General features: G+C 38.9%; 1 protein-coding gene across 2 annotated transcripts in view; it reads right to left on the bottom strand.

Annotated features, from left to right (window-relative positions):
* Positions 1–16,837, bottom strand: part of DMXL1 (Dmx like 1) — a 129,108-nt gene that overhangs the window by 43,069 nt on the left and 69,202 nt on the right. For both annotated transcript variants that reach the window (XM_063454117.1, XM_063454118.1), the window contains exons 11-20: positions 14,113–14,369; positions 13,330–14,005; positions 13,126–13,247; positions 10,712–10,801; positions 10,098–10,203; positions 8,367–8,486; positions 6,702–6,926; positions 4,373–6,070; positions 2,907–3,017; positions 445–614 (exon numbers count right to left, since the gene is read on the bottom strand). In XM_063454117.1, the coding sequence (XP_063310187.1) occupies positions 445–614; positions 2,907–3,017; positions 4,373–6,070; positions 6,702–6,926; positions 8,367–8,486; positions 10,098–10,203; positions 10,712–10,801; positions 13,126–13,247; positions 13,330–14,005; positions 14,113–14,369 (3,575 nt within the window). The remainder of the gene's footprint in view (positions 1–444; positions 615–2,906; positions 3,018–4,372; positions 6,071–6,701; positions 6,927–8,366; positions 8,487–10,097; positions 10,204–10,711; positions 10,802–13,125; positions 13,248–13,329; positions 14,006–14,112; positions 14,370–16,837) is intronic.

Here is a 16,837-nt window from a genome sequence, read left to right as displayed (position 1 = left end):
TTTTTCTACATTAAATGTCATCTGCCATTTAAGTGCCCAGTCCCACAATCTATATAAATCCATCTGCAGCAAAGCAACATCTTGATCATAACGTATTAAGAGTTTTCTGTCATCTACAAACACTGAAACATGGCTTTTAAGGCCTATTAAATTGAAGCGGACCCTAAAGGTTCAATGAGATGAAATAGTCAGGGTGCCTATAGTGTCCCTTTAAAGTTGAGTATTGCTATTGTTCCTTGATTGAGGCACTTCCTGCATATTGGGAGCCTTTAAATTGATTATTTCAAGTTACTGGAAAGTTAACGTTTTGCAAATAACTTCATGTATACAGAAAGCTAGTCAAAAGGCACAACAATTTAAGTCTCTTTACTTAAACATTTTTACATACTATTAAACTGTCAGTATTCAGAAATCAGGAGAAATAAACAAACATACTATACATACCTTTTCAATGCATGTTCGCAGATTGTGAGTGTTTCTCACCCACCAGCCCACTCCCATAGCTCTCAATTCTGGCCACGTGGGATCTGTTTTCTGCATTGCTGGAAGCGTTGCAAGAAGCTCTTCCTCTGCCACAGAATGAAAGGCCCACGCAAAATGGCTAGTAGACAAACCTAATATAATAGAAAAAAACAAATTCAAACTAACTGCAATGATTGCTAAAATATCTGGCCAATATAATGAGTAATGTAAATGATGAATGGCATCTTTCCTCTTTTTTGCATCCCACAGTTCCACTCACAAAACTGTGAATGAGATTTACAAGAAAGCCAATAGAAGCTACAAGGAGTCCATCAGCTTTCATCAATCACCTGTATGAGATGAGTGTTATTGGAGTCAAGTACTTAACCCCTTAAGGACACATGACACGTGTGACATGTCATGATTCCCTTTTATTCCAGAAGTTTGGTCCTTAAGGGGTTAGATATCATGGGATAAGTAAAGGTTTCAACAGTAATTTTCATTCCACTCAATTTTTAATGCACTATCTAAATGATTAATCAAAAATAGGGGTCAATCCCAAGTTGTAATCTTACTTTAATTGTGTGTTTTTTCTCCCAAATCTTCAAGAAAAATTAAATCTTGTTCTGAAAGTAATGGCTGCTTGCTATTCACTTTGAAACTATTAACACAAACTTTATGTCTTTACAGCACCAGATAGTGTAACTCCTCCTGACAAGTTCTAGAATTCTGGGTTTAGCACAAAGATGTATGTTAAGCAAAAACAAAGCAGTCATCTGGTTCTTGACCAATTAAGGATGTACTGCTGCAGATATCTACAACAGGCTCAGAAATCTGTACTGTGAGGGCACAACTGATGAGAACAATGTTCAAAGATGTTTGAAAGTTTAAGGAAGGCAAAACCAGTGTTGAAGACTAACAGTAGTGGAAGGCAATCAAAAGCAGTCACAGATGAAAAGCAAAACAGGGTGGATGAATTGACCAGTGCATTACTGTCAAACGTGGGACAACAATCACTGCGTGCATCACTGTCATCATTGTCTCCCCTCAATGTACCTTTCAACCTATTCTCCCTGCCCCATCCTCTACTTCCTCTACAAGTTAACACTGTCCGCATATTTAAACCCACTCCTTTAAGAATGGCCATCATCTATCGCCCCCCTGGGAATCCGAGGCTCTTCATTAAACACTTTTCTTCCTGGCTACTCCACTTTCTCTCCTCTAGCACTTCTTTTCTCATACTTTGGAACATTAACATTCCAATCAACAACCTGAACTGCCCTGATGCGCCTCACACAGTGGTCTACTTCAGCAACTCATACAGCAGGAAACACTCTTGTTTCTACTGTCCTTGGTCCCCTACTGTTCTCTATCTATACTGCCTCCCTTGGTAAACTCATCAGCTCCTTTGGCTTCCATTATCATTTATATGCAGATGACATACAAATCTACCTGTCCTCTCGCCGCCCATCTTGACTCGCGTCTCTGACTGCCTCTCTAGGATTTCCAACTGGATGGCTGCTCACTTCCTTAAGCTCAACCTGTCCAAAACAGAACCTCTGAGGGTGCTTCCTCCCTCAAGTGTTGCTACTCCAGTGTCTGTCTCCCTCCAAATCAATGGCGCCACATCACCTCTACCTCGCAAGCTCGCTGCCTAGGTGTTCTCTTTGACTCCGACCTCTCCTTCACCCCTCATGTCCAGTTGATAGACAAATCCTGACGCTTCCATCTAAAAACCATAGCTCGTATCCGCCCCTATTTAACATCAGACACGACTAAGGTGCTGGTCCATGCCATTGCTCTTTCTCGCCTTGACTACTGCAATCCCCTTCTCAGTGGTCTTACATCTTCCCATATTGTACCGCTGCAACCTATAATTAATGATGCAGCGAGGCTCATTTATCTCTCTGCCCGCACTTCCCACGCCTTTCCCCTCTGCCAGTCCCTACATTGGCTTCCAGTTAGATATAGGGCTCAATTTAAGATTCTGGTGCTTGCTCACGAGTCCCTACATAATGCTGCTCTAACCTACTTATCCTCCCTAATACACAAGTATGTTGCGTCGAGGCCCCTGCGCTCTGCCAAAGACCTATCCTCTGTTCGTACTCCCACATCTGATGCTCGCCTCCAAGACTTCTCCAGGACTGCACCTTTTCTGTGGAACTCCCTTCCCTTCTCTGTTAGGACTTTCACCCAGTCTCCACTCCTTCAAAAAAACCTTTGAAAACACACTTCTTCAGGAAAGCTTATAATTTAAACGGTTAACGGGTTTTCATCCCCTCCTCCCCCCCCCCCGAATAATACCATGTTGTACATAAAGAGTTATGCCACGCATGTATGTAGTTCCACATGTCTGGTGTTGTTAATAAAGAGCTTGTGACACAACATGGAATACTTTCAGTACAACTTTCATATCTCTCCCTAGAAAACTTAGACATTATCACCTTGGAGGGAAAGCTGTGTTCGATAGGCAGGAGGTAAAGAAGTGGTGAGAAATGTATGCAGTCGAACAGCCAGAAAGTATTTCAGTCCACATTCATCAAGAGTTTCTCCACCTGTGGGAAGTAGAAAAAAAAATCCTGTTTTTTTATTTTTTCATGACATAGCACATGTTTATACACAATAAAATCCAACACTAGCTGATAGCGTTTAGGTCAGTGTGTGCTAACTTTAAACATATGTGTGCTACATTTACTAAGATGATAAGTGAGACCTAGGGGACACATGCAGTGCCAAGATTAGCCATCCCTGGACTGAACAGAAAGTGGCAATGCAAATGTTTACTTAAAAATCCTAGAGCCGTGGACCATAACTGTATAGTAATGCAATGCAGAGGGCTGCAAGTCTTTCACCAGCACACACCATTGGTCTATTAAAAATGTAAACGTTTTCAACTGACATTAGAATGGGGGACTTTAAGAAGACTCTAAATATATCAATAAGCCTCTGGGGTAACTATAAATACCAACATAATCATACGAAAACAGACAACAAACTGCAAAATAAATGCAAAATTGAACACTTTGCAGGAGCCTTTGCATAGTGTCATTTTTCCGTTTTTAAAAATAACTACAGACACTCCTGGTTGTAGAACAAATTGGTCGGTAACTGAGGAGTTGAGGGATTCTAGGGTTTCCGTGAACATAGACATGCGCACCAGAGCAGAGAATCCCCACGACGGCTCTCACTTACGCCTGGTCGTAGGTGCGAGCGGGCATAAAATAGGTAGGTTGCTAAATGAGGACCACCTGTATTCACATTCTTCACAGATTAGATTAAATACTAATCTGTCACTGAGACACTATGAGAGCAATCATCTTAACACTAAAAGTTGAGAAACCATTTAAATCCATTATGACTATTTGAGTGTTTTTAAAAATATATGGGGGGAAAGAGGGAGCAAAATAATAATTCTAGATTTCTCTTACAGCTGGAACACTCCCCAAATAAATGTTAAGCAATAAAATGTTAGTCTTTCTTAGTCAAAAAATGCAGTTATCGACATTCTACCCTGGCTTATGGCTGGTTACCAACACATAACAAATATGCTACGAGATATTTGAGGTAGGTATGTAAAGAACTGGAAGGCACATACCTAATTAAAGGTAATCGTGCATATTTACTTTTAAAAGTAAAGTACAATATAACCATTTTCATATGCTCCACATAAAAAGAATAATTTATGTGGTGAAAGTCAACTTGAAATTTATCCAAGACAAAGTAAGAATCAACTACAAACTTAGCATATAAAAAGTAGAATACAGGTCTACTTAAACACAATTCTAAATAATTTATAGTAAAATCACAAAAGCATCCAGATATTGTGAACCATAACACAAAATGTTACATTGCAAAAAAACAAACAAAAACAATTAGGACTTCAAACCACAAGTAACCAAAGAAAATTTACCTTGGCTGCGGTCTCTGCTTTCTCCAATTTCAGTGCTGGTTGTAGCAATTGTATCTGCTAGAGCCATCAAAGACATCTGCTCAATGCGAGTCAAGCCTGGTAGACTGGAATGGAGCAAATGTCTAGAAAGAACTTGGGAATGTTCTGGACCAAAGTAAGTTGGGCCGTACTGGGACAAGTTAATAACTTGAGGTTTTGCGTTCTCATCTTCAGACTCCAAGATAGAAAGCTCATCAGAGACCAAAGGAGGAACTTGAAATAGGTCCTCATAGTTTTCACCTGTTGAATTACCATCGCTGCATTTGTTGGAGTTATTGGTATTACTTGATTGTTCCATTGTGGAAGTGTATATGGAATCCTCGTCTGCAGCAAGAAGTGCATATAGTGGTAGAGGAGGGACAGAGTCAATTTCTGTGTAATCTGCATTGTCTGGTTTGCTGAATGTTTTGGGGTCTCTAGCAGTGCTTCCACTAACACTGATCGATAGTGACCGGAGCCTACGTTCATGATTTGGTTCATTGTCATTAATAGCAACCACCTCGCCAGCAATACATTTAACCAAGTGAGAAAGAATTGCCTTTGCTCTACGGACTTTACCCAAATCCATTAATTCTAAGAGCTGCAAAGGATGATACTGAGGTAAAGTTGGAAACAAAGAATGCGCTGCCTCAAAGAGGCCAGAATCTTCCATTTCCACTGGAAGGTCAAATGCAGTTTTCTTTCCCATCAGCTTTTGTGCTAAACTGGTCATTGACCGAGTCATAAGTTTCTTTGGGGGATAAAGACCAGAACCAACTGACTGGCTTTGTTTGAGTAAATTTGTAATGGATGGAGTGCTTCCATTAAAGGAATCTGTGCTTGATGAATCCTGTTTGGAAAAAGGTTGCCACTGGGAGTAGACATGCATTTCGCAATCCATGCCAACTACGAGTATCCCATCACGTACCCACGACAATGAAACTGGTATAGGAGGAGAACCTTCCACAGATGATACAAGATCCACACATCGAAGCAGCACAAACCTAGGGCGAGATGTGCATTTGGCAGTGTCCCACAGCTGCAGTGCAAAATCCTCTTTACATGATTGTTCTTGCACCTTTCTTCCCACCTGGCCATACATCAGCAGCTTAGAACCAATGCCTACAGTTAATATATGTGAACCATCCTCCCTCGACATCCAGTCTAAATGAACTAAATGTTTCATATTTGGCTGACGGTGCATGTTGGAAGATAAGAGCATGTCATGTTTATTATATGCTACAAGGTTGTTGTCAATACTAATGCCAGGTTCCAGCATTGTACTTAGTTCATCAAAATGGATAGTTTGCTCAAGGATCCAACAGGAACCACCCGTGGATTCACATTCAAAAATACTCACATGCATTGAAAACTCTTGAGAAGAATTGACGGTCTTACTTGGGGTTTGCTTAAATGCAACTGCTAGACAGTTTGTATGTGCACAGCTCACTTCTATTGGCCTACCAGGTACACTCACAGAGCCATTTTGGTGTCCATCTTCAATTAGCAGAAGCCATTCTTCCCAAACGTATGTAATATTGTTATCTGGCTCATCCAGAGATGGTGCCAGATCAGAATTTACTCTGCAATGCCAGAACCGCACTTTTCCATCAGAGCAAGATGTGGCTAGTAGATAAGGAGCATGACACACTGGATAGACTGATGAGGAACTCAAATGTCCTGAAATAATAAATATTTGATAAAGAAACATATGCTGATATCTGTTTACTTATTTAACTATACAGATAAACATTTTTAAAGGAGCTTTCCTATGAAGTATTACACTAAACCCTAGGTCTTATTGTTACCACTCCGCCCCCCCTACCCCCAATATTTAGTAGATATTACGCAAAACAAAAAAGGAGAATGTATTTATTCTTCAAACTTGCTTTGTAGAGGTCCATTGTCACATAGGAGAACTTTATTATGGTTGCTTGAAAAGTGTTTACTAATACACGAATCTCCACAGCTTTGGAAGAGAGTGACAAAATAACAATGTAACCCTTACACATAGTATTCTAGGAGTGCTGCCAATACAAGTAGAAGTGGTATAACAAACAATTGTGAATTGTAGAAGAATTTAGCTTCAAGTAAACAATGAAACAACCCCCCTCCCCCCCAAAAAAAGGGGAAAAAATGATATTTTATAACAAACTCATAAAATACATCATACATCAAGTAGATGAAAATAAATTAAAATTTATAAAAATGTTACTAACAGATATAGTGTACTTGGTTATATCAATTTATATTTATAAAACCTATGGAATCAAACAATTAACAAAGTTTATAATTAATATATTGTTTCTACCTGCAGATGGCTTAACACTGATTACTTCCACGCCATCTGGCAATTCCAGCTCTCGGCTGTAAACTAGTTCAGAAGAAAGTGTCATCTTGCTGGTACTCTGAAGGTTTTCTTTGCATGCCTGATATTTTTGGGTAAGTGGGGACTTGACTTTTTCTCCAGAAAGAGAGTTAAATGAGTCCTCTTTCAGCTGAGAATTTTCTGAAGAGTCTGATGTAGATTTATCACCTGTAAACAGAAAGAAACCCAAAAAGTATAAAGTAGTCTAATAATGCAAATTTATTACCCATATAACTTTTACCCAAAACCCTAAGTTCACTTACAAGCTGATAATTGTCTGAATAAAAATAAATAGGGGGCGTGGCCTGACCAGCACGAAAGAGACGTGCCACTGCAGAGCTCCTCAGACAATAGGGCAAAATACAACATTTTCAGCCCTAAAAACCTAAAACTGGCACGCCAAATAGTCTCACCTAACCCACGAAAGGGCACCAAGCAGACATTGTGGTCTGGAATTGATCTGGGACCGGCTGGCAGACTGACTTGCGCCATGAGGCCTCGCGACCGTGGAGCGGGAGAGGAGGCCGATCTCCCGGACCGGTGCTACGTGAAGCCGACACAACGCAAGCAGAAACCTTGTTACTCCCCCCCACTGGACCATCAGGGGTGATCGCGGTCCACACCAGAGGGGCACATCGAGACCAGAGTGGGCGCAGTGGGAGAATGCACAGAAAGCAGCACCCAGCATGGCGGACACCACGCATCTCCCCGAGCCTACAGACCCACAACAGGGCTTAGACGCAATTCTTGACAACTTCTGACGCAAGCTGGAGGCCAGACGGCAACCGATTGCCCCAACACGAATAGGCGAGCGTCACAAGAGCGATAGGCAAAGCGCGGCCGATATGGCTGCCGGGCCACAACTAGTGCGGAGCAACCTACCAGCACAGGAGCGGAGGGAAGGCTGCGAACCCAATTCTGAAGCCAAGCCAGCACCACCTATCCAGAAGGCGTACAAAGCTGCTGTTCTGACTGCCCGACACCCTTCTGGGCTTGGAGCCCACCAGGGGATTACCCCAGGCTGTCCATACACCCGTGGGGACACCCGGGACTGGGAGAACCCGCGGGCCCCCCGAGCCAACCTCTGTGTTAGGGAAGCTCCATGGAAGTGTCCTATTCACAATAGGAAGTGTTTGATTTAAAATAGCTTATCTGCCTACAATGTTAAAGCCTGCTATTTCTATTACTTAGACATGCCATTAGTGCAGGTACTTAAAGCATGTATTAAGTAAACAGTGAACAGAATATGGTACCTGCATGTAACCTTACCTATGAGCCTATTTTATCAGGAAATGTGCATTGCCTAGCAAATAGTATACCTGTTTTCCATCTATGGTCTAAGCTTGTTAATATAATATAAAATGAGGTTGATAATCCTAGGATTATCCTAATCTGTACAACTCTTGCAAGTCTCCCTCTCTTTTTTTTTCTGTACAACCATAATAATTAAAAAATTAAAAATAATACAATAGCATATTTAATGTACATATACACACTCTCACGAAAAAAGAAACTAATTAAATTATGTGATATATTTTTAAGTAATAAAGATACTAAAATACAGTACAGGTTGGTGTTTTTTTAAGAGAGTGGATAGAAAAAACATACCTACAGACACAGGAACAGATCTTAAATGTAAATTCCACATATGCAGCACAGAACGCTTTTCTTTAGTGCACTCTATTACCACCAAGTAAAATTTTTCAGAGAATCCATTCTGCAAGTTTTCTGTTTTGGAAAAGAAAAAAAATAAATGGTATTTGCAGTCTAAATACAAACAACTCAAAACATACCGTTGTAAAAAAAAAAACATACGGGCATATGAATATTTTGTGGTTTTATTATTATGATTTTTTTTCTTTTGCAGCATTACAGATTAGATTTATTTTTTGTGGGGGGGGTCCCCTCTAAAAACTTCAATAGAGGTTGATACAATTTAAAGGATTACTACAACATCCACTTTTAGAAGTAGTCATGGATGAAGGAATCTGGCTGTGCAGTATTTCAGCTTGAGTTATTTACACTTGTGTGCAAGGGGTTGGTTCCACCCCTGGCGCACATGACTTTGGCAACCTAGCATTCTGTTCTGAGCTGTCAAATATCAATTCTATGCATATTTTAGGTCAGTCATCAGCAAGTTCTGCACACTGGCAACAGAATCTGATTCAGCCCTTGTAGGCAGTGTGTGCAAGTTGAAGCATGTGTCTACCTTCCCTCTCTCACTGAAATATTGAAATCCTCCCCCCATCTCTATCTCCTATATTTAATTTTTTCACTTAGGCTCCCTCTCCCTCACCAGCTCAGAGCACATGCATGTGCTCTGAAACAGCTAAATAGCCAACTTAAAGGCTTCTCTTTGAGAAGCCCTTGATTGAATTGCATGATGGCATGCTTGATACCAGTAGAGGACATAGAAAGCAGCTATGTGAGCTTAGACCGGCAATAGATTTCAGGTAAATAAAACATATCTTATGACAAATAGGGCGTTATTACAAAAAAAAAAAAAAAAAATGTATAAAGGTTTGGAGCAACTCTTTAAGTAAGACAACATTATAAAAGAGTGTGTACATTTTTGAATAGAACAATTATATTCCTAGTTCAACTTGAAATGTCAATCATTTTACATGTGAGCTCACCTTAATTTAGTCATTTAGCAGATGAGGTGGGAATTTTTAAAATTATACACTCCTATATATATATATATACAAAAAAAAAAAAAGGACTAGGAAGATTTTTTTTGCAAAAACAAAATATTAAAGGATATAATTGATCCAAGGAGAAATCCGATTGCCATTAGGGAATCAAGAAGGCTTTTTGTGGCATAATTGGAAATTGCTACAATTGGGTTCTCTTTCAAAACAACGATGTAATGCTATTTTCTAAAGAAAATAAATAGCCTATCAAATTGTTGCTCTTTTACTGTACTTTTACTGTACTAGGTCTTGCCTGAATAACAAAGCATGCTCTAGACCTTAATTTAGTATAATAAATATTCACTCATCTTTGCACCGGGCATAGTTGTAATGGGAGTATTTGTATAACAGATACTATGGAATCAAGAATCATGGATATTTACTTTCGATTTGTGAGAACTTATATGACATTTGGTAAAGAAGTACAGGACATTAAGTTTAAAATATATCATGGTTCCTAGAATCTTAATAGTCGCCACACAAATGTGAGCCAGTGTGTTTACAGAGTACCTTACGGACAACAGTTGGCCTGCCTGTTTGAAACACTAGCTGCTGCCATAGGGGGTGTCCGTTCCAACATTTCCCAGAGCATTTATTATTATGGCACATTGAACTCTGATTGGTTACCAATATGATTTTTTTTTACCTAACTCTGCGGGAACACTGCAGTTTTCAGAGTCCTCATTTTTCTTCATGCTTCCTAAGATGAAGTCTTCTTGAAAAACGTGCAACAGTTGTGTTTTTCTGCAGTGCTGAATAAAAGTAAACAATCACATACATAGTAGCTAGAAATTAAGGTAAAGTGACACTCTAGTCACCAAAAGCACAACAGATGTTGCAGTGGCCATAGTGCCAGTCTACCCCAGATCTCAAATCTTTGTGGTCTCACACATGAAGGTAGCCCTATGGACACTTATAGACCAGCCCCGACCCTGGCATATGGCAGTCATGGAAGTAACACTTCCAAATTAGCAATACTAGTTGTGCTCAATTTTGGATGGCATTTTTTGGCAATGCATGCCAGTAGACAAGATCAAGGAAAAAACTATTTTGTCCTCAAAAGCAATATGCAGAGAGAGGGCCACAGGTGCCTGAAGAACACCCATTTTTTTTTTGGAAAATAGCTTGAAAACTATTTACAATAACTGGGGTATGAAGCCTGAAGAACACTGGCACCATAACTGTATAACCATCATAACTAAGCAGTAGTGGTTATAATGCGTCTTTAAGACAATACTGAAGAACAAAAAGAAACCTTACCAGGCTGGTAATGACATCAAGTTCAATAATGCACCCTGGCCTTGCAGTTGATTGTTGACTGATGATGTTAAATACTTCTCCTACATATTTCTGTAATGTGTAAAAAACAAACAAAAAAAAAACACACACACAAACACTATTTAGTATAATTCCAGACAATTATTTACAGAAGTAGTAAAACACATGGTTGTAAAGTTAATTGGCATATAAAGGTGTTATTTAAATAATAATAAAGTCTTCAATGCCACAAGTCACCTCCGATTACCACTGGCAAAGTGGCTTTGGGATATAATGGCATAAAGGTGGAATACAGTCCATAAGTTTTTTGTTTTGTTTTTTAAATACGTGTCCGTGCAAAAATTATATTTCTATCTGGCAACTAATTAAAAGTAGTAACTTGTTTTTTTAGACCAGTGCAATATACATGTTCAATTCATCTGTAGTAAAGCCAGTAAGTGATACTTTTAAAAGATGGTGATTAAGTTAATGTGTCTTTCCTCCTCCCAACTCGTCTGTGTCTCTTTCCCCCACAAGACCCTGCCTGTCTCAATGGTCCTTCCCCAAACCCTAGGTCTCATTGATACCACAGTCCCCGTCTGTTTTGACCTCACACCAGCTCACCTGCAACATGGTGGAGCCGCGAACGAGGTTGTGGACCTTTTGTTTCCCCCTACCTGGTCTGACAGGAAACAGTTCAGTACTGTCAGAGCACTTCCTGTCAGACCAGGTAGGGGGAAACAGAAGCACCTGTACCACGGTGTGTGGCTCTGCCACGCTGCGTGATCAGAAAAGTGGGAGCACTGGTCCTATTACCGCTGCAGATCTCAGGCAGGCTGCACCGCGATGTCTGGCGGGTCGCATGTTGGACGCCCCAGGCATAGAAACACATTTGTTTCTTCTCCTCCAATGCAATGTGTGCGCTGCCAGTAGGATTGCTACAGTTGTTAGAGATGACCAAGTACATTCTAATTTTGCAAAGCAGAAGCTTACAGTGGAAGTGGGAGCTTATGTATCACTTATAAAGTACTTGAGGAATATTCGAATACGAACAGCATCAGATGTTTGTGAATGGGACGTTAGATCCTAGTGATTAGCTTTCAGTGTGTTACAGTGCATTTATGCAAAGTACAGGGAGTGAAACAAGGTAGACCATAGAGATTGACCGTTTTAAAGCACTGACCTACAAAGGAACATGTATACGTTTCTCATGTATTTCCTTTCAAAACTTGATGAATGGATTATTATAGAAATAAAACTAGTTCTTGGGTGAAAATTGTCCTTAACATACAACAAACCAAATAAGGGAGTCCTCTGTGTAAGCAGCCAAACCATTTGTGAGGAGATTGACTCTTCCAAGTATTCCTTCTGGCCTCCATTAGGATACCAACTTTGGACATTATACTGATGCTCTCAGCCACTGAATAATGTCCACAGATGGCACGCATTGATATATCAAAACCAAAATATGAACGTCTAGTTTAGAATTGGAAAACAAACAGAAAGCAACATAGGTGTCCAAAAGTCTTATCTGTCAAAACGTTAATTTGACAAGTTACACTTGGATGGCACCAGAGGACTTCTGCTACAGCAACCACTACAGCTTGAAGTCCTAGTTAAGGTGAAGATAAATAGCTGGAAACTTGCAATGTAGAATAAGTTATGCATCTAGCAAGAGCGAAATAAAGTACTGTAAACTCAAAACAATACATTTTTTGGACATAAATGGGAAGGCACACTTAGAATTCAGTGCTACATGCCAAATAATTATCTAAATGAGGGCACATTTTTAAAAAGAAAAAATGGATATTGTTTTAGATTTTAAAAAAGTTTTATTTTGTTTTTCACTGGTAGGTTTAATTGCCATGAACAACACATGATTGAAAGACTTTTAATCTTTATTTTATCACTTTCAGTTTAATGATTTTTCTTGCAAAAATATATAAAAGTTGACTTAAAAACACAAGTGATGAGCGCTATTAGAAAATAGTAATAGTCTAAATCCTAAGCATGCAGTACTGGATGCCCAAATACAAGTCAAAAGGAAAAATAGAAGACAAGCTCTCAGTTCAACAAATATATACAAGCTATAATATTTTTTTTTGTTTGACTTGAACGCTTTTTTGTATTGATGGTAAGAATGCAAAGCCTTTTCAAAGATTTTAAAGGAGGGAAAAACAGAAAAAACACATTATATCACATGAAGGATGCAATGTGACTACAGCCTCAGTTAAGTCACTTTGAAAGAAAAAGGAAAGCATTACCAAAGCATGGGGCTTAGTTTTATCAGACTCAAGATTAACACAGGGTTTCACACAATATTTGGTCTAAAAGCCAGTCAAGCCAGGGACCTTGTGTGGGCATGCCATCACTTTTGCTTTAACACAAATTAAAAGAAAATAAAAAACAGAACTTACGGAAATATCAGGATTGGATAGCTCACACAACAACTTCTTGGCATCAATCACAGCTTGATAAAGCCGTAGATTTTGTCCATCACTTGCAACAAAACAAGCACTTGGAGAATTGCAGTATGTACCTGAAAGAGCAATGGTTACACAAGTGAATCACACTGGCTAACAAACTGGCAAAGACATTAGATAAATAGCACCACATCTTACCTAAACAATGACTGGGTATAATGGTGGGTAACCAGGCTACATTGGAAAAGGCTGAAATATGCAGGGAATTGATACGAGCTAGTTCAGAAACTCCACCAGAGAAGGACAGAGGTCCAACAGGATCCACTCTCCAAAGAATCAGTTCACTGTACACTGCGTTTGGATCCTGACATATTTCTGATACATCCTCCCTATTTTTTTTCTGAGTGCATTCTTCCACTTCCATTTGTGTCCTCCTCTCCAAATTTTCTTCTGGGGTCCAAAGCGCATTGTGGTGAGAAGTTGTAAGCAGAAGAGGCAATATGGAGTGGCATGCTAGATCGCTAAGATGAAAACGATGACCACAATAACGTGACTTATGGGAAATGCTGAGAACTGTTGAGAAGGCGGATTCTTCAGCAAAGCTGACTTGCCATTGATTAAGAGATCCATCAGCATGTTTTGAGATCATCAAAACATTTGGTGTGAAAATGCTAAGTTTTAGACTACTGGAAGATTTACTTTGTCCTGAAGAAATGAGCATTGATGTTGAACGTGCCATACCAGGGGGCTTTTGTTTGCCTTGCTGAATGGCCAAGTCCACATTTTTAGTGCTGGCATACATGACAATACTTCTGCAAAGAGAATTGGCATCGCCAGTAGGAAAGGCTACAGGTATTCTACAGGAAAATGACACCTAGAGGATTAATTAAAAAAAAAAAAAAAAAAAAAAATCACAAAATGCCAAATTTACTGTGCAAACAAATCTTTTAAATCAAAACAAATCTTTAGAAATGCATCTACCTGTACTTGGCGAAACATGCCAGGCTGATACTCATCCAGCCAGTCTACATGCCAGACAAGCAGAGAGCCATCCACAGGATGGATACTGAAAAGCATGTCAGGATTTTTGTTCCATTCTGACAACAAGATTTCAATTTCATGATCGATTAAAGAGGAGGGCAAGGGAACAGAGGGCGAATTTAGAGTTGGTCCTCCCCCGTTCATTTCCTTTTTATCACTAGCAGATTTCTGATCATCTGTTCCTAGATCTTCACCTTCTAAACAAAGAAAACAAAAATGTAAACTACAAAACTAAAAGTTGCAAAAAAGACAATATGAGACAGGGAATATATAACATTAAGGAATTGTTTAAGATTGTAATCATGTAAGACATGTTCTGAAAGGATATGCTTTCCCTCAACTCTCAAAGTTTACCAGGCATAGATGCCAGGTAAAAAGAGAAGGAGCATTGTTCGCTCATTATTGGTAAGGTGCTTTAAAGGAAAATGGCGACTGACTTTTTTTTTTATATAATTTTTTTTAAAAGGAATAAAATAAATATCTAAATCCATAAAAATACCTGTTGATCTCTTCTATTTTGCCCATGTAGCTTTTTAGGGAAATTAAAAAGAATGTATTCAAACACAAACAGGCAAAGCAAATAAATAAATAAAATGCATTTATACATTAGATTGCATATTAAGAACACACGTAGAATTAAAGGGACACTCAAGCACTAAAATCTATACATCAATGTAGTGGTTTTGGTGCATAAATGCATTCATTTTCATTCACAAGAATCTCAAAGAAGGTTGTGGCTTTATGTTCAAGTGCTCCTTTAATAAATTCGTAGAATGCATGTTTATATTATAAGAAGATTAATAAGACGTACATATTGTGACAGAGCACAGGGCATTGTTGTTGATGGAATATATATTTCACCAAAAGTACTGCCCCAGGAAGTAATGTTTTGTTTTAGTCCTAAAGATTCTGTAACCCCTTAAGAACAGGAGGCATTTGTACAAGTTCTGATCAAATCAAAACCTGGCGTTTGACGATATGTCTTTTGAACCATAATTCATCTCTTTCATAACAAGTACACACACTTGTTATATACCACTTTGTTCGGGAGAAACAGGGCTTTCATTTCAAATAACATAACCTAATTTAATATGAATAAAATACAAAAAAAAGGAAAAATATTATTTTCCAAGTTATGCATGGTATTTCATTTATTTCATAATACTGTTGGTTTTTACTGCAATAAAACACACATATTTGTGTTCAGCAATGTCTCACGCCTACAACAGTACCATCCTCCCCCATGTACAGGTTTAATGAAAGGTACAGTGTTAAATATACCCTTTACAGTTTTTACACATTGAAATTTGCCAGGTTGGTTTCTGGACTATGTTGCCTTTGAGACCGTATGGCAGCCAAGGAAGGAAAATGACCCCCATCATGGCATACCATTTGCAAAAGTAGACAACACAGGATATTCAGATTGGGTTATTTCAAGTTTTTTTGTTAGTAGCCACTTAATCACAAACCCTGGTCAAAGTTAGCATTCATTTCTATTTTTTGCATTTTGTTACACAAAAACAGCACTTTCACTGAAGATATTGTCATAATTGTACATTTTACTGCTGTAAATTACTTATATTTGTGTTCAGTGATGTCTCACGAATACAACAGTACCCCACATGTACAGAATTTATGGGGTTTTGTAAAGTTACAGGGTTAAATATAGGGTTTGCAAATGTCAATTTTTTTTTTAGAAATTTGCTAGAATGGTTTGTTGGGCCTTTGAGACTGTATGGCAGCCCAGACATGAGAATTACCCCCATCATGGCATGCCATTTGCAAACGTAGACAACCCAAGGTATTCAAAATGGAGTATATGTTCAGTCTTTTTTAATAGCCACTTGGTCACAATCCCTGGTCACAGGTAGTGTTTTTATCTTGTATTATTTTCATACAAAAACTGCACTTACACTTATATCATCATCATATGTTTTACGGGATTTTGGAAAATTAAAGTGTCAAACATGGGGCTTGCAGGTTCCTCGGTATATAAAATACATTTTAGAATCAAATTATATAGCTCTCAAAATACACACATATATACATACATACAACTATGAATATTTGTGTGTATATGTATAGCTCTTCCTCTACACACACACATATATACACACACACACGTATGTTTTAAACAATCTGTGTGTAATTATTTACAACCCAGGCAGTACCCCTGCAGGGAGAGCATTAGACAGACGATCAAGCCATATGATCACAATATCATCATGATCTCATGCCCAAGGAGGGCAGGATTAGCTGCAGGGGGACTGTCTGGGTTGTTGTACTATGCTGCCCTGCAGCATTTAAGTCCTCTGCCGTCCTTAAATGGTTAATATGGGTTCCTGTGGTTGAGCATTTAGAGTGAAGGGAGGGCCAGTGCTCTAGTTAACACTGGGAGTTCTGGATCACCCAGGTAGTCCCTCATGAGCAGCACAAGGATGCTATATAATTTACCTGTCAGGGATTCAGAGTGAGTAGGACACATGCAGGGAGTGTGAATTAAATGGTTTGATTGTCAGACCTATTAATAAAAAGGATTGTGATTTCTAAAGAAATACAAACCTCTGTGGTATTTCAGTCCTTAAGACTGTGTGGTTAAGTGGTCCAAGGTTAAAAAAAAAAAAAAAAAAAAAAAAAAAAAAACACACACACTTTCCCCCCCATT

Source organism: Pelobates fuscus, chromosome 5 (genome assembly GCF_036172605.1).
Source record: "Pelobates fuscus isolate aPelFus1 chromosome 5, aPelFus1.pri, whole genome shotgun sequence".
Classification (NCBI taxonomy): Eukaryota; Metazoa; Chordata; class Amphibia; order Anura; family Pelobatidae; genus Pelobates; species Pelobates fuscus.
Note: the sequence above shows the minus strand (reverse complement) of the source record. Positions and strands in the feature narration are given on the sequence as shown.